Genomic DNA, 14,843 nt, shown 5'->3' with positions numbered 1-14,843 from the left:
TATTTCTTGCTGGGATTTGCCTTCATAATTTAAGCATTCTTTGTCTTATGTGTTTTACTAGGAATTGGAAGTTATTTAAGGTTTAATTCGACCTCTGGTATGCTTGGCCTCATTTGGTTTAATCCTTTTTCATTATTTTAGTAGTATGAAACCCAATTACACACTGTACCTCTGGGAATAATTTTACATCGATTATTAAAAAGAATGTATACATTCAGAGGGAACGTATCACCAATCTGATCATGACTTTCGGTATCAAAGTCAATGCCGGTCTGCAACACTGTTTTGATCGGACATGTTTTCCAAAATGATTCAGCGACATATTTTACTGTGCGAGTGTGTGTTATGTTGACCGACACAACACAGATCTTGCACATAAACACAAGATACAACTTGTCTTCTAAGCACACTATGACTATTGGACACGTTCTGCACAATTTGGAAACAAAGTGGTTGAGGGACAGCTTTGGTTCCCCTCTCTAATGCTTATCTGTGCATGGCATGTATGATCACTCAGAACTCTCTGAAAAGAAGAAGATACGTTCATAATCCTCTTACGTTTTTATTTTTGTGGCTACTGCCTCATAGAGGCCAAGCGAGTCAGTAGCCACTTTGTCATCGTGTTGTAAGAATGTAAGAATGAGTGTAACAATAGCGCACTGCGCATATGCATACGCATAAACATTACAATCACCAGAACGGTGAATCGTGATCTCGCGTTATCAAAGGTACACAAGAACGAATGGCGAAGCCACTATGTCGTTGTGTTGTAAGAATGAGTGTAACAATAGTGAAACTTCGTAACCAATCAGCACTTACAGTGGTGCTTGAAAGTTTGTGAACCCTTCAGAATTTTCTGTATTTTTACATCAATATGACCTAAAACATCATCAGATTTTCACACAAGTCCTAAAAGTCGATAAATAGAAACCAGTTAAATAAATGAGACAAAAGTATTATACTTGGTCATTTATTTATTGAGGAAAATGATCCAATATTACATGTCTGTGAGTGGCAAAAGTATGTGAACCTTTGCTTTCAGTATCTGGTGTGACCCCCTTGTGCAGCAATAACTGCAACTAAACGTTTCTGGTAACTGTTGATCAGTCCTGCACACCGGCTTGGAGGAATTTTAGCCCGTTCCTCCGTACAGAACAGCTTCAACTCTGGGATGTTGGTGGGTTTCCTCACATGAACTGCTCGCTTCAGGTCCTTCCACAACATTTCGATTGGATTAAGGTCAGGACTTTGACTTGGCCATTCCAAAACATTAACTTTATTCTTCTTTAACCATTCTTTGGTAGAATGACTTGTGTGCTTAGGGTCGTTGTCTTGCTGCATGACCCACCTTCTCTTGAGATTCAGTTCATGGACAGATGTCCTGACATTTTCCTTGAGAATTTGCTGGTATAATTCAGAATTCATTGTTCCATCAATGATGACAAGCTGTCTTGGCCCAGATGCAGCAAAACAAGCCCAAACTATGATACTACCACCACCATGTTTCACAGATGGGATAAGGTTCTTATGCTGGAATGCAGTGTTTTCCTTTCTCCAAACATAACGCCTCTCATTTAAACCAAAAAGTTCTATTTTGGTCTCATCCGTCCACAAAACATTTTTCCAATAGCCTTCTGGCTTGTCCACGTGATCTTTAGCAAACTGCAGATGAGCAGCAATGTTCTTTTTGGAGAGCAGTGGCTTTCTCCTTGCAACCCTGCCATGCACACCATTGTTGTTCAGTGTTCTCCTGATGGTGGACTCATGAACATTAACATTAACCAATGTGAGAGAGGCCTTCAGTTGTTTAGAAGTTACCCTGGGGTCCTTTGTGACCTCGCCGACTATTACACACCTTGCTCTTGGAGTGATTTTTATTGGTCGACCACTCCTGGAGAGGGTAACAATGGTCTTGAATTTCCTCCATTTGTACACAATCTGTCGGACTGTTGATTGGTGGAGTCCAAACTCTTTAGAGCTGGTTTTGTAACATTTTCCAGCCTGATGAGCATCAGCAATCCTTTTTCTGAGGTCCTCAGAAATCTCCTTTGTGCCATGATACACTTCCACAAACATGTGTTGTGAAGATCAGACTTTGATAGATCCCTGTTCTTTAAATAAAACAGGGTGCCCACTCACACCTGATTGTCATCCCATTGATTGAAAACCCCTGACTCTAATTTCACCTTCAAATTAACTGCTAATCCTAGAGGTTCACATACTTTTGCCACTCACAGATATGTAATATTGGATCATTTTCCTCAATAAATAAATGACCAAGTATAATACTTTTGTCTCATTTCTTTAACTGGGTTCTCTTTATCTACTTTTATGACTTGTATGAAGATCTGATGATGTTTTAGGTCATATTTATGCAGAAATATAGAAAATTCTAAAGGGTTCACAAACTTTCAAGCACCACTGTATCCTGATCAAGTTCGATTACCCGTTCTACTTCTTGATAAACTTCGGAACCAATCGGAACCAGAAGCGAAATAAGAGAAACCTCGTTATAACTTGGTAGTATCGGAAGATAATCGGTAGATAAAAAGATAAACGAAATTCACCTCGTGGTTCGCCAAGGCTACTGATTCGATATCAAGTAAGTGGTGTTTGTTTTAAGAAAATTTACCTTTTGATTATCACAGCTTTTGTTTGGTCCTTCTGAAAGGTCAAATGAAAGGTTTTGTAAGTTTTTTGGGTTTTTTTTAGCTTTTTGGCAGACATATTGAAAAGTCGACATCAAACTTCTGCTATTCGCTTTAATTTTTTTTAATTTAACTTTTTATTTTAGTCTTTACACTAAACAAAATGTGCTCATTAGTACTAAATAATGCTTCTAAGACAATTCATGAACAAGTGCTTTCTTACTATTTTGAAAATAGATATAATTCACAGCACTGTATTTGGAACATCCATCTCATCCATCCATTATCTGTAGCCGCTTATCCTGTTCTACAGGGTCGCAGGCAAGCTGGAACCTATCCCAGCTGACTATGGGTGAGAGATGGGGTACACCCTGCACCACAAGTCACCAGGTCATCACAGGGCTGACACATAGATACAGACAACCATTCACAACTACGGTCAATTTAGAGCCACCAATTAGCCTAACCTGCATGTCTTTGGACTGTGGGGGAAACCGGAGCACCCGGAGGAAACCCACGCGGACACGGGGAGAACATGCAAACTCCACACAGAAAGGCCTTCGCCGGCCACTGGGCTCGAACCCAGGACCTTCTTACTGTGAGGCGACAGTGCTAACCACTACACCACCGTGCCACCCGTATTCAGAACAAAACATAGTAAACAAAATTGGTAACCAAAATACTACAAACCCTGATATTGCTCACAGCTTGGTGATGCTTGCAAGAGATAAGGCGAGTATAATTGATAACGTATAAATGCTATATTTATTGTATAGACATGGGATCAGAAAACTAGTTTATTTATAAGCAGTATAACCCTAACCCTTGCCTGTGACCCTGTAGGATGGGAAAAGGGGAATTAGCTCAAAGGGTAGAGCGCTTGCTTAGCATGTGAGAGGTAGTGGGATTGATACCCGCATCCTCCAAGAAACTTTTGGGCAGCACGGTGGTGTAAGTGGTAAGCACAGTTGCCTCATAGCAAGAAGGTTCTGGGTTCACAGCCAGTGGGAGCCTTTCTATCTGGAGTTTGCATGTTCTCCCCGTGTCTGCGTGGGTTTCCTCCCGGTGCTCCGGTTTCCCCCACAGTTCAAAGACATACAGGTTAGGTTAACTGGTGACTCTAAATTGACCGTGAGTGTGAATGGTTGTCTGTGTCTATGTGTCAGCCCTGTGATGACCTGGAGACTTGTGGTGCAGGGTGTACCCCGTCTCTCGCCCGTAGTCAGCTGGGATAGGCTCCAGCTTGCCTGTGACCCTGTAGAACAGGATAAGCGGCTACAGATAATGAGTGGATGGATGGATGGATGGATGGATGGATGGATGGATGGATGGATGGTCTTATAGTAATGCTTTTATGGCTGAGGACTACAGTTGACTTGCTAACTTTAGGACTGCAGTTGTCATGAACAGTTTTACACTCAAGTTTCCATTAATGAAGAGTTATAACATCAACGAAACTGACTTCATGTTAAAACTGTTAATGTTATAGTCATGTTGTCTGTTGTTGTCCAGGTGAGGATGGGTTCCCTTTTGAGTCTGGTTCCTCTCGAGGTTTCTTCCTCATGTCGTCTGAGGGAGTTTTTCCTTGCCACAGTTGCCATGGGCTTGCTCATTGGGGATAGATTAGGGATAAAATTAGCTTGTGTCTTGGGTCATTCAGATTCTGTAAAGCTGCTTTGCGACAATGTCTACTGTTAAAAGCCCTATACAAACAAACTTGACTTGATTTCAAGTCAAGTCAAGTTTATTTCTATAGCACTTTTAACAATAAACATTGAGCAAGCCTGTGGCGACGGTGGCAAGGAAAAACTCCCTCAGATGACATGAGGAAGAAACCTCGAGAGGAACCAGACTCAAAAGGGAACCCATCCTCATTTGGGTAACAACAGACAACATGACTATAACATTAACAGTTTTGACATGAAGTCAGTTTCGTTGATGTTATAACTCTTCATTAATGGAAACTTGAGTGTAAAACTATTCATGACAACCGCTGTCCCAAAGTTAGCAAGCCAACTGTAGTCCTCAGCCACAAAAGCATTACTGTAAGACCATCCATCCATCCATTATCTGTAGCCACTTTATCCTGTTCTACAGGGTCGCAGGCAAGCTGGAGCCTATCCCAGCTGACTATAGGCGAAAGGCAGGGTACACCCTGCACCACAAGTCGCCAGGTCATCACATTAACAGTTTTAAAGAAAGAAAGCACAACTTTATTCATCAGACACTTGTGAAATTTCCTCTCTGCATTTAACCCATCTGAAGCAGTGAACACACACCCAGAGCAGTGGGCAGCCATACTAACAGCACCCGGGGAGCAGTTGGGCTCAAGGGTACCTCAGCCCCATATGTCTTTGGACTGTGGGGGAAACCAGAGCACCCGGAGGAAACCCATGCAGACACGGGTAGAACATGCAAACTCCACACAGAAAGGCCCTTGCCTTGACCCAGAACCTTCTTGCTGTGAGGCGGCTGTGCTAAGCACTGACACCACCGTGCCGTGTTATAACTCTTCAAGTCAACTGTATAGTCTCATCTCGTTCTCATTATCTCTAACCGCTTTATCCTGTTCTACAGGGTCGCAGGCAAGCTGGAGCCTATCCCAGCTGACTACGGGCGAAAGGCGGGGTACACCCTGGACAAGTTGCCAGGTCATCACAGGGCTGACACATAGACACAGACAACCATTCACACACACATTCACACCTACGGTCAATTTAGAGTCACCAGTTAACCTAACCTGCATGCCTTTGGACTGTGGGGGAAACCGGAGCACCCGGAGGAAACCCATGGGGACACGGGGACAACATGCAAACTCCGCACAGAAAGGCCCTCGCCGGGCACAGGGCTCGAACCCGGACCTTCTTGCTGTGAGGCGACAGCGCTAACCACTACGCCACCGTGCCACCCATACATGTCAACCTATACGGAATGTCCGTATTTTATATGGATTTGATTCAATAAACGTAGTATACGGGCGTATAAATAAAGTTATACGGATTCTTTAAAAAAACTTCAATATTTATTTAGAGCTATAATGTATTCCCACGATGATAAAAGAGCGCATAACATTTACAAACGTACTGTACACCACAGACAGCCAGTAAAGAGTCTTATGAAATCGCGCGTTATCTTGTGGTAGCGAGACTTCGTTCCACTTTTGATCATGCGCACACCGCATTGTGAGAATCCTGCCAACCGTGAAGTCATAGACATATAAACATAGACGCCGCCTTCTGCGTAGAATCATACGTCATCCTCGCCGCCATATTGGATGTGGCAAAGTGGAGATTCTTCAACCGTCTCTGGTATAGCGTCTAGACAGTAGCCGAGAATAAAGATGCCTCATTCATGTGCTGCGTTTAACTGTACCAACAGGTTTACCGTCCAAATGAGATCACATGCGATTACCTTTCACAGGTGAGACTGGAAAAATACTTTTCATTGTATTTGGTCATTATAACGTAATTTTACGAACAGATTTTTCTGACTTTGTGGCGAATATGAAGTCTCGCGCATAATAGCCGCTCGGTGAAACCTGTCTCCAAACAACGAAGTATTTCCTTCGTAACTACGCTGATAACGCTTTGTCTTTTTGTCGAACATTGGAGCTTTGTATTCATTCTGAAGGTTTATTGTTATTAATATTGAATAAAAAGTAACTGGGATATCTCTCATCTCTCATTATCTCTAGCCGCTTTATCCTTCTACAGGGTCGCAGGCAAGCTGGAGCCTATCCCAGCTGACTATGGGTGAAAGGCGGGGTACACCCTGGACAAGTCGCCAGGCCATCACAGGGCTGACACATAGACACAGCCAACCATTCACACTCACATTCACACCTAAATCTTAGTTTCTTGGTCATTAGCCTGCGCTAGTAGCTCTCGGGAGCACTAGCTTAACTACACTAGCATTGGTCTTCGCTAATACTAGTGATGAACGCTACACCGGCTGGAAGGTAACTGGACTGCCGCGCTAACAGCACCAAGTTGTGGGTAAGCTAGCACTGGCCTTCGAGAATGCTGATATGAAGAATCTCATCTCATTATCTGTAGCCGCTTTATCCTTCTACAGGGTCGCAGGCAAGCTGGAGCCTATCCCAGCTGACTACTGGCGAAAGGCGGGGTACACCCTGGACAAGTCGCCAGGTCATCACAGGCAGGTTAACCTAACCTGCATGTCTTTGGACTGTGGGGGAAACCGGAGCACCCGGAGGAAACCCACGCAGACACGGGGAGAACATGCAAACTCCACACAGAAAGGCCCTCGCCAGCCCCGGGGCTCGAACCCAGGACCTTCTTGCTGTGAGGCGACAGCACTAACCACTACACCACTGTGCCGCCCCTATTATTATTATTAAGCAGCATAATGCATGGATTAAGGCCTTGATATTGACATTAATCTGTTCTGCAGTTGATTCGGCTGAAGGATCTGCTTAACTGGTCCCATTAGTGTTCAGATCTAGAAGATCCAAGACTGATGCCTTGCCGTCCTGCTCAGCAAATATTCCGGATTAACTTGAAGGATAAGCAGAACAACATGTTCAGTGCGGTTTGGGGGAGATTTCTAGTCTGGAGTCGCGCGCGCAGTCCAGCTGCGGTTTGCGTTGCGCTGGCGGCGCGCGGACAGGCGGACAGATGTGACACCTGCTCCTCCGCCGCTCTACACTGACACCACCGGAGGCCATATTTGGGGCGGGTGAGCTAAGAGATGCTGAAAACCTCTGCCCTGGCCTGTTGAGATGCGATCGCAGTTTGAGCACCGTAACGTTGCGCGTTCGCTGTCGGCCGCCACCGAGCCGTTTTCTCCGGTAAAGCGGCGCGTGCAGCCGTGATGCAGACACGCACGGAGAGGAAGACATCCGCAAGTGAGGATTTCACACAGGGACCTTGTAGCTGGACGTCTATTAGTCCTGCAGAGATGGGATCCCAGCCGGGTAGTTCTTTTATTATTATGAATATTATTCTTCTTCTTATGATTATTATTATTTAGCCATCTTGTTCAGCTCGGTCAACGCTTTCGGACGGACATGCTGTAACGGGATTCGATGGAAAGAGGGGCGGTGTGCTGAGGCTCAGATCCATATACACAAGGTAATTCTTTTCCAAGGCGTCGCACCCTGGTGCTTTCCTTCTCTCCACTGCTCCACGCAGATGAAAGTTGTTTGTTTAGACAGGCATTGTCGAAATATGATCTTATGATCTTATGACTGTATCCTGTTCATGTCGAGAGTACATTGCAAGGTCACAGAATTCCATACAACAGCTGGAACCGCAGCTGGAATCATTGTGCTTCATTTTATTGCACTGCTTCCAACCTAACCTTGGTTTGGCAAGTTGAGCATCTTATTACCTTTTACACCTGATCATCTTATTATTAAGGCTTGATGTTCTCTGGATGTATCAGACCTATTCAATTTGTTACATGGAACACGAACAGATCTACCCTGATCCACTTCTATCTTGCCCATGCAATAACAACCACTAATTAAAGCTCTGTGCATGCCTACATGCAGACCAGCCTATATGCTTGATTTAAGGAAAAAAAAAAAAAGATCCCATGCCTCTCATGCAAACCTTGTATCAGAGATGTGATCGAGATGTTTTTAAAGCTCACTCGTCTAGCTGAGTGCAAGATATTATGTTGGTTTCAATTCACTGGCCCAGTTACAGTACATGGGTCACAAAAGGAGCGATATTTCATTCAAGATCTACCTGAAAATGGTGATGTCATCTGCATGTGGGTCAAGCCAATTTACAGGGTCGGAATTACCTGTCCAAAAGGAGCGAAATCGGAATGCATCTGACTGCACATGTTCAGGAGGAGAAGAAGAAAATAAATGGTGAGGGGGAGGAAGGCAGTGAAACAAATACATGGGTCGATGATTTTACTGGCCTGATTTTAGTGACAGTGATATTGTGCAAGTAGTCACCACTGCTCCATTAGCGGTATCCGTCTGCCGCCTGAGCAACCAGACAAGTCGTGAAAATGCCTTTTAAGCATGAAGCTGGGCAGACATGTTCCCATCACTGAAAGCTCTGGTGCCCTGTGTGTCTGCAGTTTCCATTTGAAATCTTTTCTCTTTTAGTTGGGGCCAATACAGAGATATATTCTTACATTTAGAATTGCCAGGAGGATCCTTGGTTTATAGATAATAAAAAAGGAACCTATAGAGCTGCCGAGTAATCCCAAACATCTGACTACTGCAGTCGAAAACCTGATCCCCGATGACCCTGATATACACAGACACACACAACATGATGCAGGCCAGACGCTGTCTAAAAGGAGGGCCAGAAAGTAAAATATAATAACCCTGAATTTATGAACATTTTTTAGAGACAGGGTTTGGATGTATCAGGTTTTGTCTGCAATCGGACAACATGTAATAACCTGGAAAGTGTGATGTACAGTATATTTGGCAAATATTTCCTCTCTTCTCTTTCTGAGTATTCATCCTTCATGAAAAGCACTCATATTCAATTTTTTTTTTTTAAATCCTAAAGACGCATTTATGCTGCCCTTTTCATATTTTTCTCTTGGATTAAAAGCAGCTCTGATCTCTGAGCAAGTTGATGCAGTGTTTCAGTAGGGGGTAATAGCAGCTTCACTTCAGCCCAGCAAGCAGGCAGAAGCTCTGCCAGCGAAAGCAGCCAGCTGGTTGGCCTGCGGTACCAGCGGCAGTTGGTTAATAAAGTGGCATGATGTGAAGGGCATTTGACATGATAAAAGAGTGTTAAAATCAGCTCATTGAACAATTACATCACAGCTCAATTCAGGTGGATTGTTATATTTATTACAGGCCACCTAATGTGGAGAAATGTCACATATAATCAGAAACACAACATAGCAGTTCTTTAGCTTGCTCAGAAGCAGAACATTTCTAGGTTTAAAGAGACCGGGTTGTAAATGGCATTTTATCATGCGAGATCTTTTTTTTTTTTTTTTCAATTGGAATCATTTTTGTTGAGCCCTTTAAGATTTCTTCGTATTGTTATGTGTCAAGATAGCTCTACTTTGTGGATGATTTTACGCACTGATAACACTGCAATCTGATAAGTCTCTTATGATTGTGACAATGTTACATGGCAGTTAGTATTTCAGCTTTTTGGGCTGGGCACTTGTGACTGTAGTTAATGACCTGTTTCCCATAATCAATCAATCAATCAATCAATCAATCAATCAATCAATCAATCAATCAATCAATCAATCAATCAATCAATCAATCAAATCAAATTTTATTTATATAGCCCTTTACAATAACCAAAAGGTACCCAAAGTGCTTTACATCAAAGCCATAAAACAGAACACCAAAACACATAAAAACAGGTTTTGACTGTGGAAGGTGCCACCGTGCTGCAGATTACCAAAAGCTTTTCAGAAGTACATGAAATAAAACAGACGAAACAAAGCACCCCTCAAAAACAAGACTCCCCTAGTCAGGATTGTATGCCAATCTAAAAAAGTAGGTCTTCAACTTTGATTTAAAAAGGCCGGGATCAATAGTGGTGCGAATGTCGGGGGTCAGATTGTTCCACAGTCTGGGAGCAGCGACAGCAAAAGAACGATCACCCCACTGTTTATATCTCGACCTTGGAACTTCTAACAGAAGCTGACCCAAAGAACGCAGGGCCCTACCATGATCACGAATAGTTAAAATCTCAGACAAGTAAGAGGGAGCCAGGCCATTGATGGCATTAAAAACAAACAGAAGTTTAAAATCAATTCTAAAACGGACTGGAAGCCAATGGAGTGACGACAACACAGGAGTAATGTGTTCATGTCTAGACGTGCTTGTTAAAAATCGGGCCGCAGCGTTCTGTACAAGTTGAAGACGTAAAATTGAAGACTGGCTGAGGCCAACATACAGGGTATTACAATAGTCCAGTCTCGAACTGTTAAATGCATGAAATGCTTTCTCGAGATCCTGCCGACTGAGAAACGGCTTCGCTTTGGCCAAGAGACGAAGTTGAAAAAAGCTCGTTCTAACAACAGAACTAATCTGTTTATCAAATTTAAGCCCACTGTCAAACGTTACCCCAAGATTTTGTACAAATGGTTTAAAAAAGGGGGCCAAAATTTGTTGTAAAAACATTTGACGTGGGTGATGTGCCAAATAAGATACATTCTGTTTTGCTGTCGTTCAAATGCAAAAAGTTCCGTGCCAGCCACTGCTTTACATCAGTAATACAATCCAGTAACTTAGTAAGCGCCGTATTTATACGGCACATAATGGCACGTCACAGTTAGATATCCCAATGAAAAGCATATTCATCCATCAATGGTGATAAAACTACTAAAGCTACTAAATATACTAACTATATAAAAGCACTCTGGATAGTTTACAGAGTATGAAAATACCTACCTTTGTAAAAAAAAAAAAAAAAGACAATAAGCACTTATAATATATGGTCTTGTGAACGCTTCATAATTTCACCATTCATAACTGCAGGTTGTATTAAATGCTATATCCTTGTCAAGGTTATATCCCTGGCAAGAGTCATTAAATATATACTTTATCCCCCCTCACATTTGTATAGTCAGAAACCTGAGCAGCAGTGAAGCACTATGGAAAATCAATATGAACAGAACCACGTCTCCTTCTTGATGTGGCATCTGCGCTCATCCCTTCTCTTCGTCTCCAAATGATCTTTGGAGACATCAGCCTAATTTCAATGAGTAACTGGATGGCCAGAGGAGTCTTTCATCCCAAGATGAAAGGCTGATCATTATCATACCAAAACCTTGAATCAGTACAGCAAGGGTTTCCATTTACGTATCTGCCCCAAACCCCAATTTTGTGCATTTCCTCATTCTTATTTTTGACACTTAATGATTGATAACAAGAAAAAAAAAAAGTTGTGGAACAACAAGTTCTTCATCATAAGATATTAGGAAATCTTTTGCGCCTCAGAGTTCTAGGTATTATTATTCTGTTCTGTTTACTATATAGACCTGAATTACACACTGGTTCATCTCTCTTCACAGGGGTGGTATTGCAACAGAGAACCCAGATGGAGACCCTATTTGTTTATGTGATGGTCGTGATCATGGCAGTAAAAGCCCAGAAGATCCAAATATGTCCCAAACGTTGCATTTGTCAAGTGCTGCCTCCCAACTTAGCCACTTTATGTGACAAAAAGGGGCTGCTTTTTGTTCCCCCGGACATTGACAGACACACAGTAGAACTGCGACTTGGTGACAATTTTATCACAACTGTCAAACGAAAGGACTTTGCCAACATGACCAAGCTTGTAGACTTGACACTATCCAGGAACACAATAGGCTCTATAACACCCCATGCTTTCAATGATCTGGAGAACCTACGTGCCCTGCACTTGGACAGCAACCGTCTGACACGAATCACAAACGACACCTTTAGTGGCATGTCCAAGCTCCATCATCTCATTCTGAACAACAATCAGCTCATGTATATTCACATAGGAGCCTTTAACGACCTTCTGGCCCTTGAAGAGCTTGATCTCTCTTACAACAATCTAGAGAGTGCCCCATGGGTGGCCATCCAGCACATGACTAGCCTGCACACTTTAAGTCTGGACCACAACATGATAGACTACATACCCGAAGGAACATTTTCAGGCCTCATGAAACTCAAACGTCTGGATGTCACTTCCAACAAGCTTCAGAAGCTTCCACCTGATCCAGTCTTCCAGCGTGCAGGTGTTTTAGCCACATCGGGTATTTTGGGTCCGTCATCATTTGCGTTGAGCTTTGGGGGGAACCCATTACGCTGCAACTGTGAGTTGCTGTGGTTGAGGAGACTACGGCGTGAGGATGACCTGGAGACTTGCGCTGCTCCACAGCACCTCTCAGGACGCTACTTCTGGACGGTTTCTGAAGAGGAGTTCCTATGCGAGCCTCCACTCATCACACGTCATTCCCAGGAGACCCGGGCATTAGAAGGCCAACATGTTACTCTGCGCTGTAAAGCAAGGGGTGATCCAGATCCTGTTATTCACTGGATTGCCCCTGATGGTAGACTGGTGTCCAACTCAACCCGAACAGTAGTGCACACTGACGGGACACTAGATATCGTCATCAGCACAGTGAAAGATTCTGGATCGTTCACATGTGTGGCATCCAACCCTTCTGGAGAAGCGCAGCAGACTGTTCAGCTATTTATCATCAAACTGCCACATTTCACTAATGACACAAGCTTAGTACAGGAACCAGATCCTGGCTCATCAGATATTGCTACGTCCACCAAATCAGGTGGAGATGGTAGCACTGCCATTAGCAACACCAAAGCTGGGCAGGAAAAACGGGTGCTGATTTCTGAAATTACATCCTCCTCTGCTCTGGTGAAATTTAACTTACAACGGAATATACCAGGGATCCGGATGTTCCAGATACAATACAATGGCACTTATGATGACTCACTAGTCTACAGGTAAGACCATGAGTTTGACATTTTACAATAGCATCGTTATGCATTCAAATAATTATATGCAATGTGTTTTTCATTTCAGTGTAATGGCATTATGGAAGCAGAAAAATATATAGGACGTGTAGAACACTACATTTACTGGTTTGTTGTTTCAAGGGCTAAGAGTGGATTAAAAATTAAAAACAACGTAGAAATGTAGAACTACTCGAGCACCGCTTGAAATAGTCTGAAAACATAAACCATGATTCTTATCAAGTTAAATAGTATTCCGAGACTTCACAGAGTCTCTGATTGTATAAGTAAGGAGGACTCAGCAGCAGCACTTTAAACAGTCCACAGAGGTTAAGTGGTTCATGAAAGGAAATTCAGGTGTATGACATCAGCAAAGAACCCTCAGGCTATTTTTTTTAGTAATATTTCCATAATTTGTCTCCCATTTTTTTGCATTTCAGTTGAGCCCAATGAGTTCCAAGTACTTGAGTATTGACTTTCAGATTTTGCTGATCTTCTTAAACATGTGTCCTTGCAGAATGATCCCTCCAACCAGTAAAAACATCCTGGTGAACAACCTGGCAGCTGGGACATCGTATGACCTCTGTGTGCTTGCAATTTATGATGATGCAATGACCACTCTCACAGCTACCCGCGTGGTGGGGTGTGTTCACTTTGCAACAGAGCCCCAGTACCTCCGGTGCCACTTCATGCAATCACAGTTCCTTGGAGGTACCATTGTCGTCATCATTGGAGGTATCATTGTTGCCTCAGTCTTGTCTTTCATCATCTTCCTTATTGTACGTTATCGAGTGTGCAACCAGGATGGCGAGGACAAGGGAGTGGAGCTGGGAGAAATTCGTTCTCAGTCCAGGAGCGAGCAGCTTCAGGTCTGTGGAATCATCAAGACCATGTCCAAGCAGGTTCTGGGTGTAGAGATGGATGCATGTCGGAAGGTTTCCCCACAACTGGAGTCAGTGCCCACGTTAGGAACTACGTCTGGGCCTCGACCCTCTAAACCTGCCCTTCCCGACTGTACTGTTACTACCTCTGCCGCCAGTCACAGCTGGCATCCTGCCTCCCCCAACACCCAGCGCCCCATGCATGCTGCCTCACACAAACCTGCAGGCCCTCAAAAGCCAGACACAGAGATCAGTGTGGAGCTTGACAACACCAACAAAAACAATTCAGCCAAGGCACGTCCCAAATCTGCCCAAATACGAGCCTACTCCACCACAGTGATGCCAGTGTCCAGAAGGGTACAGCTCGAGTCCTCACGCTACATGACTGTTCCAGTGGGGTGTATGAGAGTGAGCCGTAGACACTCTTTAAACGTAGACTCCTGTAAGCAGACCGGCTATGGGAGTCTCCTGCAGCAGACTGGCAGCCTCCGCTCCAAACGCAGTCTGTCCATGAGTGGTGGAGATCTTCCCCAGCTGGACGTTTCAGCCAAAATCCATGGAAAAGACTCCCTGTCCAGGTCAGAATGGGTTCTAGAAAGCACACTTTAATGAGCTTTTCTTTTCTTTCTTTCTTTTTTTTCTAAAAACCTTATCACACTGGTTTTTGGTAGACTTACAGACCATTTTATTATTATAGGTCAGACTAAAAATTCCAATCTTTTAAAAGTATTTGGTTTCTGTCTTGGACATGGCACTCTTACTTAATGGGGGAAAAAAAGGCAACAGACTATTCAATGTTTTTTTTTTTTTAAAGAACAAACAAAATACCATTTTCTGCATATATTAAATAATGCAGTTGACATGTATATTACTTTGTTATATGGAGTAATCCATACA

The 14,843-nt window shown here is 43.3% G+C and overlaps 1 protein-coding gene across 1 annotated transcript; it reads left to right on the top strand.

Moving 5' to 3' along the window:
* The first annotated feature begins 11,659 nt into the window (after positions 1-11,659).
* On the top strand, positions 11,660-14,555 carry lrfn5b (leucine rich repeat and fibronectin type III domain containing 5b). The gene is made up of 2 exons (XM_060916106.1): positions 11,660-13,056; positions 13,583-14,555. The coding sequence occupies exons 1-2, from the start codon at positions 11,660-11,662 to the stop codon at positions 14,553-14,555; spliced, it is 2,370 nt and encodes a 789-aa protein (XP_060772089.1).
* The last annotated feature ends 288 nt before the right edge of the window (positions 14,556-14,843 follow it).

This window comes from Neoarius graeffei, chromosome 3 (assembly GCF_027579695.1).
Source record: "Neoarius graeffei isolate fNeoGra1 chromosome 3, fNeoGra1.pri, whole genome shotgun sequence".
Classification (NCBI taxonomy): domain Eukaryota; kingdom Metazoa; phylum Chordata; class Actinopteri; order Siluriformes; family Ariidae; genus Neoarius; species Neoarius graeffei.
Note: the sequence above shows the minus strand (reverse complement) of the source record. Positions and strands in the feature narration are given on the sequence as shown.